Source organism: Temnothorax longispinosus, chromosome 7 (genome assembly GCF_030848805.1).
Source record: "Temnothorax longispinosus isolate EJ_2023e chromosome 7, Tlon_JGU_v1, whole genome shotgun sequence".
Classification (NCBI taxonomy): Eukaryota; Metazoa; Arthropoda; class Insecta; order Hymenoptera; family Formicidae; genus Temnothorax; species Temnothorax longispinosus.
The window spans coordinates 20,887,298-20,909,161 of record NC_092364.1 but is presented as its reverse complement, the minus strand read 5'-3'; the positions used below and the strand labels follow the sequence as shown (position 1 = coordinate 20,909,161).

Sequence of the window (21,864 nt, the reverse complement as noted above, 5' to 3'; positions counted from 1 at the left end):
AGCCGTCGTCGGTAATTAACAGGTTTCCTCAGGAGACAGTGATACATCGACGCTTAGCATTAAGCCAACTGATCTGCTGTCGCTATAGACGCTTGAATAAACTGGCGTGTATACGTAGAAGTGAATATGCAATGCGAGTATGCCTGATGGAAATTAACATTCTTAAATTCACTGCTTCCTTTTGAGAGTATTTATTGATGTTTCGACTTTTTTTCTCAATATAAAGATATCTTTTAAAACTTAATTATGTAGGAATAATTGTCGAGCAAGTCAAGATAAAAGACTGATAAAGTGATTTCAGAAAATGTAAAACAACGATCAGAGATAATAAAAGTTGATGCAGATAGAAGAATTTTATCGGTGAATAATTACTGGAATTTTGCAAGTTATAATGTATGCATGTTATAAAATAATAGCATAATAATACAGAATTTTTTTTTCATATAGATGATTCTATCGGAATTTTTATCTTGCGAGTAAGAATTTTTATCTTGCGATTATGAAATAACGTTCCCGAAATTCTGCCGCATGTATAATATAATGTTTCCTGCCTCCATATTTATCAATTTAATGCCTTATAGTTTATTATACAGCAAAGCTTCGAAATCTTCATTGATATTTGCTGAGTCTGTATTGTAAAGTGAGCCTGCTGTAAGCATGGCCTGTTTTTAATTAATTTTACCTATTTTTTTTTATTTCAACTGTCGTTCTGCTGCAACATATTGCACGGTACAATACTTGGAAATGCCAGTATCGATTACCACCACCGGATGTTGCTGACGTTATTTATTTTTCTCACTGTCGAGGAATTAATTAACGTGCCGACATTGATTTAGCGACATTCGTCTGATTATTTTGGAAACATGGATAGCATATTAAAACGGAAAAGATTGATACTTCCGATATATGGAGATTTACAAGATGCAAATGTTAACACTACGTATTGTTTTTACGGTACGGTGCACTCGAAAGTTATATAAACAATATGTCCCAAAATGACGTGTCCTGTTAGGAAATTCTTCATTTTGACTGCTATATACATATACATATGTATATTATATGTGTGTATAGTTATTTATCCGTACAAATTCATCCACGGCCATAATACGCTCTGATGAGAGCTTTATTAGCAATACAAACATGAATTATGTGAATTATGCGTACATATATTGACGATACATCATACATACCGCGGTCCCGATGCGATGCAATTTATAAACTTCTGTTGGAATCCGCATTAATCCAATCGTATATGCATATTTAAGTACGCGAATGAATTTCGCGCGTTGCGGAGTTAGTCCGGCGCCGTGTGACGCGTGTCGGGGATACGCATCGGAATCTCCCCACATTTATGATTAATATGCTATGTTTCTAGTCTGCAGATACCGGCGCGGTCGCTACGTTCTACAACGGTATAATGCATACGTTAATTAAACGCTACCGCTTGCACCGTTGACCGCACTTCTACGAAACGTCATTGGGGAGAACTGGCTGCGTTAACGACACGAAATAATTTACGTGTGTCTGAATACCGGCTGCGTCGGCCTCCGCGACGTGGATTCATTCATCTGCGTGTTTGGCCAGAACGCGCGTGGCTGGCCGACGTGAATTTAGAACTTGTTCGCAGCTTCAATTTTAAAGGATATTTAATGTAAATTTCGCGCCGTTGGCGATCCGAAAACCGCTGAAACCGTGGCAATGCACGTTATTTAACAGGGAAAACAATTAACGATATGTTTTTCCCGTTTTTTTTTTTTATTTAGGCAGTGTAGAGAGCTACATAGAGAAATGACATGGAGATGTTATTGGCAGATTTATACAAAATATTATATATATACATGTATATTACATTTGTTAAAATATTTAAGAAAAAAATCGTAATTAATTACAAAAAGTAGGTTTTAAAGCTTTTATCAGATGTATTACACAATTTGACCGAGAGGTAATTTATTAATAGAAGTTACTTTTAAATAAAAGGACTAGAAAATATTAAAAGTCATTTGCATATTTAAATTAATATCCGATAATTTTGCGATTATAAAGTATGAGCGAAGGATATTTAAATTCAATCGGAAATCGATACTGCACGCTTCAACCTGCTTCAACCTTTAAAATGAGCTTTTTCCGACATTCATCAAACTTTAAAGGGAAGCTGAAGGTTGTGTAAGGAAATAATAATACAGTGAAAAATATATTAATACAATGCTGTCATTGTTAAATTACTGCTGTAACCGCGTTAATTAAGTTGCATTATTTCGTAATATAATTTTTACTTTTTTATAAAAATGAAACTTTGGTAAAATTGGCTTCAGAATCCGGTAATATTTTTTTTTAATTCGTGTTTTACTTACTATCATGTTTTTAAGTGCACTAATGCGTAAATATTCTTATATCCGTGAAAGTTCGCGAAACGTGCGAAAGTTCTGCCATTCGTACTTTCTCTCATGAAAATCAAACGGACTTTAATTTATATCCAGAAAACCGTTTAGCTTAACTTCAGCTTTACATTTCTAATAGTCATCATCGAAGATTGCGAGGATATTTAACATCTTGAAAATGTCGCAAGCCGTGAATATAATGTCCAATGAGCCGTAATAGCATATTTTATGTGACCTTAATTTTTTTTCATTATCTCACATTTCATTCACATTTAACATAGGTAGATTTTCTATATTTAACGAACAAGTTGCCGATTGCACGTGTACTAATTTCAAGTCAAGATAATGTCAAAGTTCGTTTTTTTTTTATGCATATCTTTCTCGATATCTTTTTTTATGTTCTGCATAAGGATGCAGAAATACGTCAGTCTAGCCGTAATGCCAGAGAATGTTACAATCTCGGGAGAGTCTCGATTTCTCGGTCGCGCATAAACGTCGCGCCCGATCGAAACTCGAAACACATCGCTGGTTCCACTTGAAGCGCGGCTGCGAACTTTTTGAAAAAGGATTATACACCTGCGCGTGACAGGGCACACAGGCGGATGCCGGCTGCGAGCGCGATAGAGAGGCAAGGAAACGCGGGGAATTCGGACGGCGAAATTCTGCGGTGACAAACCGTCGTCGCTGTATTAAAACTCTCCGTATGAGAGGCCCCCCCCCCTTCTGTCCGCGTCGGTTCCCGCTCGGAACCCCTCTCCCACTCCTGTTTTCGCCGTTATTAATCTTCCGCGCGCGAAAGTTGGCAACACCAGGATATTAATCACAGCGGGGCATCGCGGTAATTCCGTGGGACCTACTAATCATGGGGCAAGACCAATTAATTCGCGGCTATATTGCGGCTGAGAGCGAGATGGATGTGAAACGGCGGCGACGGCGGCGGCGGCGGCAGCAGCAGCTCGCAGTAGTAACGGACGATGTGTACACCGGCATTCGGGAGAGCTTTTTCTCCCGCGTTACAAATCCTCGCACTTAAATCTTGGGCCTCGCGATGTTGTTCCCCCGCCTTCCGTTATATTATTTTATTTTCGTTGCCGAAACAATGCGTTGGATTCCGAACGAAGAGACACACCTCGGCTTACACCGAGGATTCGTCAGATGGATTCAAATGCTGCGGGACAAATTTTGCAATGTAACTGTGTACAAAAGAAAAATTTGAGTTTACTTGAGTATGCGTTACTACGTATACATTGCACGGAGAAAATTCCTTTGAAGAGAGTCTAAATCCTACGATTCTGCGCTTGATTCCTTATGAAAAATCTCTCGATCTCAATATTTTTATATTTGTCCCGCTTAATTAATCGAAAACGTTGCAGTTTATTAGCAGCGATTTTCATATATCTAATAAATTAAAATTTTAATATAATATTAAAGAATGTTTCATTAATTGTTTACGTATAATGATCACGATGTCATCTTCCGGACAGCGAAGAGAGTAGGCAAAAAACTACAGAGCTATAGAAAAGTAGGTAAGCGAGAAGGTTGCTTGTCCACTAAACAATCAAGAAACTTGGACCACGTCCAGCAAGGAAATACTGGTTTTCGCGAAGGTTAGTGGTGCCTTCGGCGAACGAGAACCTGTCTTGGGCAATAGTTTCACAGTGGCTAACGAGCGGCATTGTCTGGAGATGCCGATAATTATGTGAGCTTGTCCAGTCCGGTGACAGTTTCGGACAACGGATAACGAGAGCTCTCTTCTCCGCACGTCTCTACCCTTTCTCTCTCTCTCTATCTCCCTCTTTGAAAGACCGTGAGATACCGAAATTGATCACGTAACGTATACAATTGGTACGCACCATACTGCGAGCAATAACTCGTTGAATACAACGCCTCTGGCCGTTATTAATTAAAGGCGTACTAATTAGGTGATGACGAATTGTTATTAAATTCGATTACAAACTTTTTATAAATGACATTATGCTTGTTTGCTCCGCATACCTTTTGAAAGCAATTACCAAATATTATATTAAAATAGTAATAATTGTATTAATAAAGATAATATATATTTATTACTACTATAAATTATAATATTTATTACTGATATAAATTTTGTAGATTTGGAGCGTAATTACGTAATAAGCTTTAACGCGCGATCAAATTAGCGCGAACGCCGTAAGCGGAAAACCAAATAATATTAATATTGCAGCGTGGGGTATTGTGCCGGGGGCATAATGCGGCCGGCTCATGTGAATCAACAATTAATCATGCAGATGCGTGATGGCGCATAAATAAATTGTCAATTGTAAATAGTATCACACGGAGCAGCCTCGATCTTATCTCAGCGCTTTTCGCGCTTGGGTATTTCATCGACGCCGCAATTACCGAAACGTCGGCTAACAATTGCGTATGTAACGAGACGTGATGAGAGATGTATGCACGGGCAGCCGTTGTCCGTCCGGGGCTTTATGCGCACCTGTAACGGCGCCACGCGAAACTCAGCCGGGCCCGCCCGTTCCTCGGCAGTGGTCCGCTTTAATTACATTCGGACGATGTTTCAATTTGAATACATAACGGCGGCATTATTTGCACAATACGATAATTACCATATACCGCCTGGAGATGGGAATATCAGCAGCCGAATTTCGACCGGCATTACTGATGCATCAGGCTCATAAAGCCCGCTACGCTCCGGCCACATCTCTCCCTCTATTGTCTCTGAAAACAGCAGTAGTTAAGCTCACAGATAATCCCCGACGTAAACCTACTCTGCCGGTTGTGTACACAAATGCGTGAAATAAGCGTTTATGCGCGTAGGCGTCGCACAGAGCCGCCGAGTTAATATGCTGCAGTAACTCTAAAATAGGTCGTGCGTGTGACAAGATAAAATATGAATAAACAAATATGAATTTGTTGCTTTATTTTTGTATTTTGTTTTTACCAAAAATCTAAAATATTTAAAGCGGATTGGGCGTTTAAAAAATTCAGATCGTTTAATGTTTCAGATACTTATTTGGACGATATGCGCTGTGTAACTGTTGCATGTAAATACTCTTTAATCATAGATCGCAAACGTATCTCGTAAAGCGCGAGTACCGCATCGCTTATTCAACGTCAATTCGCGCTGTGCCGCTGTTGTTACTACACTGCACCTATGTGTGTTTTCCTCCCGCCCGTGCGCGCATATACAAACGTGGAGGTGGAGGGTCGCGTATACCTCCACGCCGATGCACCTCCACGAACGCGAATTCAATGACTGCTAACTCCGCCGGCGCTGACGGTAACGCGCGTGCAAGGAGATTTTGCGAAAGGTATAGAAATGGGATGCAAACGAGGACGCTTGTTAGCGAGCCAGTCGCGCCGGCACGAACGCGTTCTCGCTCCCTCGAGCTCACCGTCGAGCGATGCCGGGTGAGGATGTTTACTCATTACAGGTAAACACTATCCATCATCCCCTTCCAAGGCTTTCAGGTCGCGATCGCGTCCGACGATGCGACGCAAAAATTCGGACGCGCGGCGACGTTGAATTAGTTGTTCGCGGCGTCGTCATTTTTTTTCACCCGCGCGTTTGTTGCACACTTTTTCCTCGTGCGAGAGACGCGCGTTCCACGATAATTGCAATGAATAATTGTCACAACCATGTGTTATCAGAATAACTATTGCAATTGAAATAATTTGAGTGTGTTCGAAGGGAGATGATTAATACGAAATTATTAATACAAAAACTGTTCAATATATTATTTCTGCTTTTGCCTTTTGTCTCGAATATGCGCGTAGCGTTAATATATTTTGTCACATTTAATTTCGTTTGTATTCACATGCATTTCCATTTTTTTTGTCATTTGAAATTATTTCCTCAATTAATAAAGCGAAATATATATAATTTGCCAACGGCAAAGTGCTTCGCGCTTGACTGTTATTAACAATTATAAAAGGCCGGTTAATTGAAACGCACTAGCCGTCAGCCAATGGCCGCCGCGATTTATTCTAAACTCACATGCAGAGCTCGCATTATTCCTCCGATAAATATTTTCACTCGTATAACAGGAAAGTAAAATAATACATGAGAATTACGTTAAATTTAATTTAATGCACTGAAATTTTGTGTGCATATTGTTATTGTAATTTAATGTCAAGCTAAATATAACGCATTTTAAACAAGACCGAAGCATTTGTCAAGCCACTAATTACTTACAGTTGACCAAATTGTATTTCGCGTAGTAGTGACCGGCATTACGGGTCCGACGCTGCAAGTGGAAACAACCGCGTAAACTCCGCTATCGCGCGGTATATATACGTAAAATTATATAGTACAGAACGGAGAACCGGCGGTGATAAACTGAAAAACCAGGATTGGACTGTATGCGCGGAATTTTCCTTCTGCAACAGAAATCCCACAGTATAACATAAATCCGGAGAGGGGTATATACGATCGCAACTACAATATGCGAGTTACCAGCGAGAGCTGGAACAAAAGCATCCACGGAACCGAAATGGTAGGCGTCTCTCGCGTTATGTCTCTTAGACTATCTTCACTGCTGCCTCGAGACACAAAGCTGTCATGTTAACGCTGTCAACTGTTGTGTGTGAAATTTTACGAGGTATGTACATGAAACTGCGAGCGGCGACGCTCGTAAAGCCGTATGTTACATTGTCGAATTAAAGTCTCACGCCACTTCATTGAGACGTTTAGAAAGAATATTCTAGGTAATGTTGAACGCTCGCGCAAAATGCTTCAATTGCTCCCGGTGAAACGTTACTCGTTCTAACGTAATTTTCTTCTCCACAATCACTTAAGCGATATGTATTCTGGATGAAAACTTGATGTGTAAATTATATAAAGTGCAGAAATTTTAATAGATCGCAGAATCCAAAGAGGAAAAAAGAAATATACATTTAGATGCGAGACAGGCATTTTATTTTATACAGACATTACCTGGAGAATCTGCAATAACGAATTAAATTCTAACCTGTTCTTTGTGAAATTTCATGGACCATAATAGCATTCAAAGCGTATCTTAAATTTTCCGGTCTGTTTTTCTTTGAAATAATAATTTTTCTTTTAGATTTGTGGTCGACGGTTTTGTCAGAGCCAGTTGACAACGTATTATCTGACAATAAGAGAGTTCATGAAATCATAATTTCTATTAATATATTTAGAAAAAGTGATTTATATAGCAGATGCATTTCTCGCATGTCTTTGTACGTGTGTCTTTGTAAGACTTGTCACTCATGAGACTCAGGCATGTTACGTTTAGCGCTAAAATCTGATATGAATACGGAAGTCGAGAATTCTGGAAACCATCACGTATCAAGGACGCTCTGTTCTTCCTTTCGCATCCCACTAGGGCATGCCAGTAGTGTGTGTCGCTGGCGCCATATCGGGATACAAAGCTGTCGTCGCGCAGCCAAGCTCACTTGGGATTTTATGACACGCGCATATATGGAATCTCCATGCTGGCGTATTTCGCGCTTTCCGTACAACTTCCTGCGCGGTCTCGCAACAATTGTTACCGGCGGCAAGTGCTCCTACATTTTGGCAGAGCATACTCGTTTTCGCGCGCCTGTCAAAGCGCCGTCAAGCGCGTCTCGTTAAGATTGAATTTCAATCAGTTCCCTCGTGAAGCAATCGATGAACAGATGAGTCCCACGCGATTGCTTTGATTCACGCGCATTCTCGCGTGCCGGGAGAACCTTTATACTTAAACGATCACAATTTTGCAAACTCTCTTTCTCTCTCAAATTTCGACTCGTTTTCGCCTCTTTCACTCTCTACATTTCGTTTTATCCGCATTAAACAAACGAGATTTGCACACACTCTTTTTATACTTTTACCACGCTTATCTCGTTATATGAAAATTAAAATTAACATATATGAGAGCTGCGGAAGGATTTTGTACAGAATATTTGCGCTTGTATGAAAAACATATTGGAAATTCGCGATATTGCTCATTTATTAGCTACAAGTCGCTATTAACTTAGCGTCGCGTCACTTTGAAAGCAGTAGTAGAATCGATGGCACAGATAAATCCATGTTATTAAGTAATACCGGGGGCATAAGAAAATAGCTTGCGTGTCAGAACGACGTACGCTCTTTTTTATTCCCGCTAGCAGCGAATGGAGCTTCGACGTAAACGTTGTGTGTTGCGGGAACCGCGCTCGTGCAGACTCACGGAAATCCCGCAAAATTAAATACGACGATATAAACGAGACAATAATTCGCGGGTTAACTGCGGACACGTTCGGAACGTGTATACAGCTATAATGCATTCCGCTCACGCCCGTGTGCAAAAGCCCTCGTAACTTAACGGCGGTCTACCGCGCGTATACGTGCACGCGCGTGTACAAAGTAACTTCCCGCGAGGCACACGAGGAAAGGTGAGAAACACTTCATCACGGATATCCTCGTTTACTCCCACAGCCGAAAGTCCGTGCCCCCACCGGGCCATTACGGATCTTTACGATACTCCGCGGAGCGGGTGCGAGAGCTCGCGAGTTGCGATATTCTCGTCGCGGAGGGCTAATTGAAACCGCACCTGTATTTTTTCCACCTCGCCAGATTACCCTCGATGCGAAACAATAAACGAGAATGCACGAAAAAGTACATTCCGAAAATTGCAACGCGCGTCTTTCTCCGCGCTCGATTTTTCGCGCTCGAAAAGCATCTCATTAGTTGAATAACTGTCGGTCACTAAAAAATATGTATATTGCACTTAAAACATTATATTTTATTATTATTACATGTATGAGAAGGTCTGAGCGTTTTCAACGAGAAGAAGACCTTGCACGACCTTCGTAACGATGAAAAATCGTTCGGGATTCGAGTTTACGTGGATCGTGCATTTTGATCGCGTCGTTCTGATGGCTATTTCGAACTATCTGCGTCATTTTTCTTAGAAATGTGGATCTATTCTCCCCCGGATGGTCCTATAATCTCGTACGAGAACAGCGCCCTTATCCATCGGTTATGACGGGAATATCCGGATATCTATATAGATGCCCTTCGAGGCCATTCTCCAAGGATGTAGCCAAATGTAGCGTAACTTACAAGGGATAACGCGAAGTATCCAATTTTTTCCGCTTTACGATTTCTAAGGTTCGGATTACTTTTCGAATTACTTTTTCGGACGCCACACGAGCATCGTTATCACGACATACAAAATGTCATTAATTCTCTAATCGTTTCACTGTTATTAATTGTTTATGCTAATAGATTAATTAATTTTTGGATTGAATAACGTGTACGAGTACAATTAAGAAGACAAGAAAAACATTTGTAAGGAATGTCGACGTCGGATGTTGCAACATAATCTGGAGATCCGTAGACAAACGATTCTTGAACGGCAAGAAAGATGCCTCGTAAAAGCCGCAATTAGCTTCACGAAACTTTCATTTATCTTTCTGCGAAACGCTGAAACAGATATTTTGCAATGCTACCCTTGCGAAAGTTTTTCTTTAAAGATATATAATTACGTCGGGAAACTAAATTAGATTGTACATCTCATTCTGCATTTTCTGATAGCCTTGCGAGTTTTAAGACGTTTTCCTCGCATTTTATTGCGGTATCGGGCGAAAGGGATGAGATGAAAACTTGGATATACTGCAAATCAATAAATTCCATTATAAGGCGCTTTTCTTTGAAACTTTTGAGAAACAGATTACATTTTCCCAAGCTTTATTAACTTTTAATAGTGGTTCATCGGAAAGGTCGCAATAATTTATCACATTTGAATTTTAATTGGACAAAATATATCGACTCCACCTGGACACGCAATCGCTGAGAATGTTCTCATTACGATTTATTGGAAATGAAAGCTCGCGCGCGGCCAACAAAGGAAGAATTTGAGCACGAGAAATCGATTCTCTTCTCGCACAGCGCAACGTCGTTTCCCCGTAGCTCGGTGCTCGTGCACTCACTTCCACGGTATTTGACTTTCATTCAGTTCGCGCACGCCTATTTCTTCAATTTCCCGCGTACGAAGACAAGTCAAGATCCCCCGCAGGCGAGATGCCTACGGCGAAGAGACTTGCAAATAGAATTCCACGCATCCGGGATGCGGGCCGGGCGACGCGACGCGATGGCGATGGAGGGATGCAGCATGAAACGTGACGCGTTTGATCGAGTGCAACGCCTCGCGGGGTTTAGGCGATTGGGATGACAGGGGATGGGGACGATGAGGGGGTGGTAAGGGTGATCGCCGAATGTGCTGAACGCGCGAAGAAGCCGCTTCTCATTCGATATCCGTGGCTGATTTCGAGGTACCCGTCCCGAGCGCCGCGCGTCGCGCGCCGTGCGCCGTCCAACAATGGAGTCTCTTTTGTCGACGGGAAAGAGGATATCGCTGTTGAACGTCAATCGACTAGAAACGATCGATGCGTTTACTGGCTTAAGCGATTTCCCACTTTGTTCGAGCCGTGCCGCCCGCGCGATTTATATTCGCGGCCGCGCGTTCTCGCGATATTAATATGACTGTGACGATATTGCCATGATTTACTTTCAAACTGCGCGAGCAGCATAAATACGCATTGATAGGCAAATTCTCCCCCACGTCCGGCTAATAGAATGATTTATTCTGTCATATAAATTGAACGTTGGTATAATATTTAAACGGAAGATTGCGATTTTAGGTTTATTTAACCGGATACACTGTTAAATTTGTAATATCAAATTGTACTCGATTTTAATTATTTTCAATTATTCCTATAAGTCGCCATTGCTCCTGCTCAATATGTTGTTAATTTAACTAAATCAATGGAGTTAAAATAATATTGTTTTGTGTTAAAATGATAAATTTCGACACACATGGCAGTTAAAAATAACAAAATATTATTTAACTCCAGGTATTGGTTTAAATTTCATCCTTTAATGTTTAACAATGCACCATTATGAATTAATAAATCACACGTGCGAATTTGTTAGAGATTTTTTTAACAAACTGGAAAAATCTTACATTGATCAGTCATGTGCGAGTAGTTGATATATCAAATAGTCGATGTATCATTATAATTTTCATAAAAATTATATAAATTATATCAAATTATTAATGCTATAACGTAAAGAGTACCATTGCTCATATAATTAAAAATGACTTATAGAAAAGGAGATTAAGAAACCTGTTATTGCTGCAAGAATTATGTGCGATAATAATGACAAACCGCGACCAGAATTTTCTCCGTGGAAGCCGTTATTACTGCGGGATTTATCACCGACAATGTTTAAAATTAAAAACGCAAGTGCTCCGCATTTGAAAATGAGAATTTTGCCGGCTTTACTGCTAAAATTGAGTACACAAACTAATGCGGGATGAGAGGAATGCAAATGCAAATAGCGTTGATTCAGCTCGAGCGTTTGCGAGCCTCTTTTGCTTTTCTAGTCAAAAGCTTATCTGATGTATGGTTAAGGCGCATCAGATACGCAATCAACGATAACATAGGAAGCGTACGTTTTACGCTGATAAAATGTTAGTTTAGAGGAATATATATGAAAACAAACTCTAGTCTTTTCAATTAATATCATATTACGTTTCTGTTATCATCATGAAAACTTTATATATACACGCGTATACATATAATATTCTGCAAATCAATAAATGCTACTATAAAATATTTTCCTTAAAAACTTTAGAAATAGATTATATATTCTCGAACTTCATTAACTTTTAATAGAAGTTTAATTAAAACAAGTATTAATAAAAATTAAATACTAGGCAAATAGTAAGCAGATTGCATAATATATTCGGACTTCCATATTTATTTATACTTTGCTATTTAATAAATTATACAATTGTATCTACAGTCACCGAATACATCAGAGAAGATTGCTTAATAATAAACCCAGAGATTAAAACTTCCTTGAGCGTCGTGTACATTATAGATAGGAAAAGGAGATTAATGTTTATTAAATAATAAAATAGATGTAAAAAGATGATGTTAATATTGAATCAGTTATCTGTGTTAAAATTAAGCGAATCAAATTTCTTGAGACAGACATTTCTGGCCTCTCTTCTAGTCTGGAATAAAACCTTTATTTCCGTCTCAATTTTATTAATCTTATTAATTTTTTATCTTAATATGACGTGCGTCGTTATCTTTACGAATTTATGGTCAGATATAGCAGTCATTTGAGACAGAAGAATTAAACCTCTCTTTTTTATAAGTGGAAGACTCTCTTTGCTATTTTATTGTAGTATCGTAGTTCTACCTTTCTACCCCGCACAATGTAAAAAATTTTAATTACATATCATGTGATACATGTCTTACAATTTACAATTTAAGTTTCAGCGCAGTTAAATTTATCATGTACGTAGATAAAAACGAATTACGTATAAATACCCGCGACAATTTATGTGGAATTCAACGTGATATCGTTTATTATTCTTTATATTTGTTAAGCATTTATTTCGGGTGAATGTGAAACTACATAGCGATGGAAATGTAAAATACTTATTCTCTACGTTACCGCTGTATATTATATTATCGACTTTCAATCAATGATATTGTTTTATCTTGCAATTTCTACTGCAGAGCTACAAAATATAGATATTATATTTCAGTAATCTTCTTCTCGTATATCCACGTTTATACTCCAGTCTGCAAAATGATGAGATTTACTGTTTTCAAGAAGTTTTTCTTTTTATTTTCTATTTAGCTTATCATTGTTCGTAATTCTATCGTTTAACTATTTTACCTATTGTCTCATTTCCTTAACCGCTCTTCATGTTAACTGATGTTTGTTATATTTGCATACTCCACCCTGTTTTTGTCACACGCCGATGATAAAATATACACGTATAGATGTAGATTCAATTTTACATTTTATCTGATACAAACGCCTCCAATTTGACATGGAAACTGATTATGAAAGGGATCTCATTCACGAGTAGATATTCGCTTCGGTACATCAGGAAGGATAAATCGGAAATTTGGCAAACAGTACATTTCGTGAGCGGTGCGCGTGCTGGCAGCTGTTAATTGAAATTATTCACAGATGGTAATCATAGTTATGGCCGTTATTGAATGGCACTTCTCGTAATCGCTTCATTAGCACGCAACGCGCACAAACGTAACGCGTACAATGTACTTATTCTCGGCTGCGGTATAATACGCTAATTACGAACGAATACTTTGAATTAATATATGATAATTATCTCATGGGTGGAAACGTACGTATTTATAGGAAAGCTAATTACGAAGACATTCATTGTGAATAGAAATGTATTTACGTAATGAATGCATTACGAGACTATGAAATCACGAATAGAGGTACATCAGAATAAATATTGGATAAATACGACGCGCGCATATAAAATTTAATGAATACACGTTAATATATACGCAGAAATACGCGAGCTCTCGCGAATATTCCAAAGAAACGAAGAAAGCACACATTTTATTTGCCGTATCCATAAACCACGACGTGTTGTCGGCGACCAGCTGTGTGTTCGTATGCATTAACTAGGTCCGGAAGTCGCAATCCCTGCATCCCTGGAATTCATTTTGCGGCGAGCTTCGGGCGAGCGTACACCTCGTGAGCGTTTAGTTTGCGAACATTCCCTCCCTTAATCGTATTACCGTATTTTCCTGACATATCTTCTCGTACATATTATCGGTTTCTCGTAATCATCCCTGTTGCGGTCTGCAAATCAAGAACTCGATTTGGCCGCACTACTGATCCACAGTGCACGTCCTCGTTCTGCAAAACAATATCGCGCAACTCCCTATCGTTAATATCATTAGCGGAATGTGAACAAGATCTACATTTTTAATAAAATGCAGCGATAGTTCGTACTATTGATAATTCGTACAAAAGATATACATATATTTTTAACAATAATATGACTTTTATCTGCAGATTGTTAACAGTTTATTTAATGATCGTTTTGATACCTTTGTGTTATAGGTGTAAGGAATCTGGTAGATACTTGAAGGACCTCCCGCCTACAGCGGTAATTATCTGCTTCCACAACGAAGCTTGGTCCGTATTGTTACGTACAGTGCATTCCGTGCTGGATAGATCGCCGGAGCATCTCATACAAGAAATTATTCTGGTCGATGATTTCTCCGACATGCGTAAGTTCTTTTTCTACTGGTAACAGAAAAGTTAATAAATTGACGTTATTATTTTCCTTAAATCGTTGAATTTTATAACAACACGCAATAGACGAATAAAATAGCCTTTATTTTATTTATACGTGATTCAAAACAGGTTTTATCTGTTTTTTTTTATTGAAAAATTGCGCGAAATAATCCATACGTTTATCGGAAAAAATTGAAAATTGATACGTAAATTGCGTCTCTAACGCATAGCGCGATATAATATATTTAAAGTATTTCTTTCGTATAAAAACGAAAAGTAGACGAGTTACTTTCGCGTTATCGCTCGAACTGCACACGTACTTTGGATTCAAAACGAAATATCTTCTATGCGCGATCGAAGCGGAATAGCATATCGTTTCCGTAGCGTCATAAATCCTCGTGCAGCTCTCATCGCCGTGCGATGAAAAATCCTCGATAGAACGCCGAGAGGGGAAACTCGTAAGCACAGAAACGCGAACGGAAACCGCGAGCCATTATATTCGCGTACTTGCTCGTGCAACCGTGTCTCCATTCAGAACGGTGATTCGTTATCGCGACAGTGTTTCGTAGTTTCGCGATAGATCGATTAATTGCGATCCATCTCTCCACTGTGTCGCCGCGACGTGAATAGAAGAGAAACTCTCAGCCTGCTTTACAGACACTCTGAAAATTACGAGAGGTTCATACAAACTCCGCTCGCCTCTCTATATAAGTTTAACGTCCTCCCTTGTTCTCGTTTCCCGAAATCAGGCGTGAATACGTTATGTCGAAAATTACATGTTCGGGATATACTTACAAGAAAGGTTCGTCAACTCGATTACATAGCAATTTTCTGTTTGATAAACAATTCTAAGGGTCAAAGCACTTCTTCAAAGAGAATCTGAATTTTCAATATTTCTTAGTGTTTCCGAGATATTAACAGAAATATAGAAAGTCAGATTTTTTTTTTATTTTTTTATCCTTGAGGGATATTTTCATTTTTAAAATAGTTTGTCAACCAAAACAGAAAATATATAGGTGATAGTTAGATCCCATATGTACTTTATTTCTGCAATTTTTTAGATTTTTAGAAATTTTTGGGTTGTCGAACTTTCCTTGTTGGAAGAAGAAAAAGTATTTGAAATTGTTCCCATAGACAATAAAGATAGGGTAAATTTGACGAAACGAAGAACTATACACATATTTACGCCAGAAAAATATGCGTCATTTATACAAGTTTTGATACTTTTATTAACTTGAAAAACTGTATATATGTGATTATTCGTGTTTATCTGTCGGTTTCTCGCCTAAAGGCACGTACGTGAAGTTGATAGAAATATATCAAACACGCAATTTCGTAAATGCGGGCGAAACAAATATGTACGCCCGTACACATTGTTTGGATGCAAAAAGGCAATTATAGCTCCAACGTATCTGCATGTTTTCGAATAAACTGACGTTCATGCAACGAACCACTAAATCGAAATCTAAATTACGAAACTAGTAGAACTAAAAATTAAATGTCTGTCAGCAAAAAAAAAGACCTCTATACTTATATAAATAAACGCCAGTTATATTTAAAAAATATGCATCACCGATACACAAAAAATATCAATTTCGAAATAGATGAAATTTTGCGACACATTTCCGCGTTAAAAATATCGTATTACTTTTCGGTTAAATCGTCGCATCGTCGAATGAAAAGAGCAATCGGTAATCGCGTGGAATCCTACCGCATATAGTACAGGCGGATGAACATAAAAATCCTGAGAGAAAAGGTGTCCGAGATTAAGCTGGGTTCGAGAAAACAGTACAGCTAGGATGGCTGCTGCAATCTTTATTAAAAGCTCAAGATAAGCCCTCGTCCCGATTGGAAGTTAAACCTATAAACATAATCACTTGCTTCGGTGATCTCCTGGCGAGCTTTGTATGTGTTATTTATAGACAGCTGATTGCTTTATCACAGAAGGAGATTATAACACTGCGCCTAATACGTGTTTTTCCTTCTTCCTTTACGAAGATAATAAAAAAAATGCGAACGGTAAACGAATTTTTGCATGCTTTTAATTTACGATTGCAACCTAGGTATTATAATTCATGAGAATCTTAATGTCTATAATTATTTTCTCATTATCACGGTATATTTCTTTTCAACGATATAGATTATACATGTTATATAGTATCGTGATTATTCTTTTTAGTATATATTTTAAAGAATTATTACTTCGTCCACCAAAACGTGCAGACGTGGATTAAAATGAATTCAATGATTAATTAAGCCCGCAAGAAAGTTGTAATAATTGTTATAATGTGGACTTTAGCCCCCCTCGACAAAACGCACGTACGATAATTAGCTTTTATATAAGGGACGGGGATTACAGAGTTAATTATGAGCGCTCTCGACGGCGACAGACTGGGCGCTCTTTGAGCGTTTCCATTATCTACGCCTCATATAGTGCACTCAGCAAAGTCATAATGAAATCTGCAATAATGGCCACAGCCAGTTTATGCGTGCCTCTGTGTGTTCGAGGCACTCATTAGAAATTAATTCGGTTTGGAATGTGCGTGGAATCCGCGCGCGCAAATTCCACGCGTACGCGCGCACCGCTTCGGTTGCTTGTACATTAAATGTCTGACTTTTCCGATTTCTTACGGTCTATCTCCTTTCGTTCGAGTGCAAGCTAACGAGTATGATGTAGCGAGCCTCGTTCGACACACTACAGCGTACTTTCAGAGAAACATTTTCTCAATTCGCGACTATCGGCAAGATCCGTACCGCGATATCTGTATTTTTCCTATCTCGGCACGAGAAAATTCTTCCCGTGAATCGATACGAAATATAAGTACGGAGTAGTTGGAGATAGCGAGATGGAAACAAAAGTACGTCGAGCATGACGATTTTATTAAAGCTCATCAGGCGCGCAGCCCAACCAAAGGATGCATAAAATCAAGCCGGCGCGGGCGTCTCGTCCGGTAATCATTGCGCTTGCACGAAACACGCTGATCCGTGGAATCCCATTATACTATCCATAGTTAAGCGAGCTTACAGGGCAGAGGCTTAGGATTAGTGGCACGGTCCCTCATAAAGCCATCCTAACGGAGAATAAATCACGAATATCTGCTAATTGCTGCCCGGCGATTCGTAACTATAGGCGGATACACGTCGTAAATCTACATCTCGCTTACGATTGTCAGAAATAACGCGAGATAACAAATCGAGGCCTCGTAATATCCGCTCAAAAGTGGCATTAAAACCTTTCAGTGTCGGATATCATTCTTTTCTTTAATCAAGATTTATATTCGAATGAGACAAAGATTAAATGATGAAAATGATAAAATGCTGTAGCGATAAAGCGTGTTCTTTTTAATGTTCTTTTTAATCCAACAGCAATTCTAATACCTATTACGATTTGATAAAGCTATCTATTATTTTCCTGCTGAACAAGTCTTCAAATATAAAATTTGTAAACTACATCCCCATTTTGTAGTCGATCGTTAGGATACTTTAATGGCGGATTAAGGGTTAGTCGGGCGTACATAATCCTTATTAGAACTATAAGCAGCTATCGTGGCTACTTTTTACTAAGTCGACGATAAAATGTTAATAATCCGTATATAAGAATATATCTATACATGTACGTACATAGGGGAAAACGTCATTATACAAGATTATCGTTATTTCTATTTAATACGATTAAATTGATTGCAAATAGGGAATGAATCTACGACGGGTGATTGCTGTTGCCACAACAGCTTGCGAATGACATCGTAAATAAACCGTAAGCTGACATTTAGGACGTAATCGACGTTAGAGAAACCTTGCAGGGGAAACTGGTAGATTCACTTTATTGTTACATTTATCCTTCGCTGAAGCATAGATCCTGCGGGTAACTTATATTCCAAATCGGCGGAGGTCTAGCAAACAACGGTATTGAGACAAAACCTGCAAGTCCCGCGAGATTAATATTCGAGCAAATCCTGATATTAAAGACGACAAGTCCCGTCAATAACGCTACGTCATATATTACGAGATTATGCTATGAATTATGCAACCGTTTAATATTAAATGCCGACATTCTCTATAAAAAGTATGCAAAATATTAACACGATGTGACAAATACTGCGTTTATTTAATTATAACAACGGAGGATATATAATATATAAAATAGAATAAATAAATATGTATAGAAATATTTAAGTTAACAAGATAAAATATATATCTTTTTAAGTATATTAATAACATTATTTTGTTATTTCGATGCTTCTTCACACGAAATGGCGAATGACAAGAAAATCAATCATTCCGCAGCTCATCTCAAGCGCCAGTTGGAGGACTATATGATGAATTATCCGAAAGTGAGAATTATCAGGGCGAGTAAACGAGAGGGTCTTATCAGGGCGCGCTTGTTAGGCGCCGCGGCAGCCAAAGCTCCGGTACTCACGTATCTGGATAGCCACTGCGAATGTACGGAGGGCTGGCTGGAACCTCTTCTGGATCGCATCGCGCGCGATCCGACAACGGTAGTTTGTCCGGTGATCGATGTTATAGACGACACCACCCTGGAATACCACTGGCGCGACTCGGGCGGCGTAAATGTCGGTGGATTCGATTGGAATCTTCAGGTAAACGAAATCTTCTTGCTGCTCTCTTGCGAGCATCGGGAAACGATAGCAGAGAATACGTCTGTCTTGGTGGAATGCAATTGATTGTCGCGTGCGACAGCGTGATGTCGGACTAATTATTTACGCGGCAAAAATTGATATGTGTATCGTTATTTAAAAGAATGCACTGAATGCACAAAAGCCGACTAAAAAATGAACTAATTAAAACTGAAAAATATGATTGACAGCATTATGACTTTCTAAATGCTCTTATTTTATAAAGCTACATCAACTTAGTAATTTCTAATTAAAAAGTTACGACAGCTCACTTTGCGGGCGAATATTTCTGACATATATCAACATTTTTTAACAAGTTCAATTGGCACGCGGTGCCAGAGAGGGAGAGAAAGAGGCACAAAAACCCGGCCGAACCCGTTTGGTCGCCGACGATGGCTGGCGGCCTCTTTTCGATAGATCGAGCCTTCTTCGAACGGATCGGCACGTACGACAGCGGCTTCGATATCTGGGGCGGCGAGAATCTTGAATTATCATTTAAAACCTGGATGTGCGGAGGTAAGAACGATGAGTTATGTTAAAAAAAAGAGTCCCCCCCAATGTCCCTTATTTCCCCAATTTAAGAAACTAATGTTTCAAACCATTGCATTCTCTTTCTATAATACGGAAAAATTCATCATCTTTTTTTTTATTTTGCTCTCGACGCGAATTGTTTCAAATTTATGTATTATATTTTTATTTTCCTCTGTTTTGCAAAAAGTGCATCAATATTTCCATACAAATATTCCATGTTTGTTTTCATGCTTTGCTCGCATTTTGCATTTACGCGATTTTCAAAATTAACCGGGAGCGTACAAACGTAATACAGCCGAAAACGTTAATCCAATAACCCGACGCCCTCGCAGGCACCCTGGAAATCGTGCCGTGCTCGCACGTGGGTCACATCTTCAGGAAACGCTCGCCTTACAAGTGGCGCAGCGGCGTGAACGTGCTCAAGAGGAACAGCATAAGGCTGAGCGAAGTATGGCTGGATGAGTACGCCAAGTACTACTATCAGAGGATAGGTCACGACAAGGTGAGTACTTGTGCATTGTCGCATGCATAAGTTTCCTTTCGTACACGACCCCTCATGAAAATCCAACGGGGGGGGAACAATCAAGGTAGCGCGTTATTGCAGGGAGCTCAACGTAGAATTCGGGTTGGGAAGTAAAATAAGAGAAGGATTTTATATGATCGGAAGAAATTAGAGAAATATAGTATGTTCAGCATTACAATATTCAGGTAAATGTACAGAACATCCTTATAACGTAGAAGTGCAACGATTACAACGGACAATTTATGAGAGATATGATATATCGAGTTTTAACACACGCCCTTTCTGTCACAGAATAGATAATTAATGATAAATTATCTTTCGACGTGAGCTATGGATTCCGTTTTTTTTGCCACGGCGTGTTGATAACCCATAGACTATATTTCTTTAATCCAAGTTTCTCGTAAACATTGAATGGGTTGGTTGGGATAGGATGAAGGATAACGATAAAGGTGGCCGATGATGGAGAGGATCATAGACCAAGACTCGTCGTAAAAAAGGGCCATAAACGCGCCAAGTGCCCTTAAGGCTCGCGCACATGTCCTCGCTCTCCTGAAGGACGTTTCTTTCGTTCCCCTCTATAACGATCTGTCATTTATCCTTGATGCTTGTCCGCCCCTGCTCTCCTGCCGAGATCCAATCGGCGAGATAAATCGAAGCGTAGAGAATAAATCGCTTTCGTAAGCACGTCGCTCTATGTAATGATCGAATCTATCGAAGATGTCGTCCTCATAGATGGCTTCATAATATAATGAGATAAATCGCTACCTGTTTACCTCCTTAGGCACAAGTAAACGTTCGCAGTAGTAATATCAACGGTTGGGTTAGACACGAGATCCCAAAACGGTCTAATGTTGAATACAACATTTTACATTTTATTGCGTAGACAAATAGTCATAGTTATTATATAGAGACAACGTCTCTTTACAATATACTTTGTATCATCGATTTTTTTGTTCTATAATTTAATTTAAAATATAACTGAAAAAAATTCTTAAAGAATATCTTCTCTCACTCTGAGGATCTAAAAATTCTATGAATTGTAAATTTACTTCATCCTGTTTTATTTTTAATTGATAGTTATTTTTAACTATCTTTTTCATACTAATTTTTATTTTATAAAGTTTTAAATTGCTATTTTTGTTTTTAAATTTTTATTTTTATTTTAATATCTACATGATTTCCATATTTTTCATCTTTGTCTCATTGTGAGTATGATCGGACTGCACTTTTGTAGGGGAACTTCGGCGACGTATCGGAGCGAAAGGCTCTTAGGAAGAAACTGGGATGCAAGTCGTTCAAGTGGTACCTGGACAACGTTTACCCGGAACTCTTCATTCCGGGCGAGGCGGTCGCCTCTGGAGAGGTAAGACTACTCCACATTCTTCTCTTGAACGCTTTTTTTAGCGGTTGCTGACATTACGCTGCTCGAGAAATACCACCAACCGGAATAAAGGAAGGAGAAGCGGAAACGACGAGGGAACCGCCGGTTCCTTCCTCCTTTAACGACGTTGTCATGGCTTTGATCCATCAAGGTGTCGGATTACGATATTCGAAGGCTCTTCGTGAGAGGAAATGTAGTCAGTTAGATAGATAGAGAGTCACTGAAAAAGAGTCGAATTATTCTTCTTTTATATTGTTTTCTATATAGTTCACGAGGATCTTTTTCATCGTGATATTTGCCGTAGATAATATTTTTGATACATGATGAAAAGTAATATTTTCTTC

The 21,864-nt window shown here is 39.0% G+C and overlaps 1 protein-coding gene across 3 annotated transcripts in view; it reads left to right on the top strand.

Annotated features, from left to right (window-relative positions):
* The window catches only part of Pgant9 (polypeptide N-acetylgalactosaminyltransferase 9), a 189,300-nt gene that overhangs the window by 152,486 nt on the left and 14,950 nt on the right, over positions 1-21,864 (top strand). For all 3 annotated transcript variants that reach the window (XM_071782805.1, XM_071782803.1, XM_071782804.1), the window contains 5 exons: positions 14,272-14,441; positions 18,736-19,049; positions 19,403-19,601; positions 19,949-20,118; positions 21,374-21,502. In XM_071782805.1, coding sequence (XP_071638906.1) covers positions 14,272-14,441; positions 18,736-19,049; positions 19,403-19,601; positions 19,949-20,118; positions 21,374-21,502 — 982 coding nt within the window. The remainder of the gene's footprint in view (positions 1-14,271; positions 14,442-18,735; positions 19,050-19,402; positions 19,602-19,948; positions 20,119-21,373; positions 21,503-21,864) is intronic.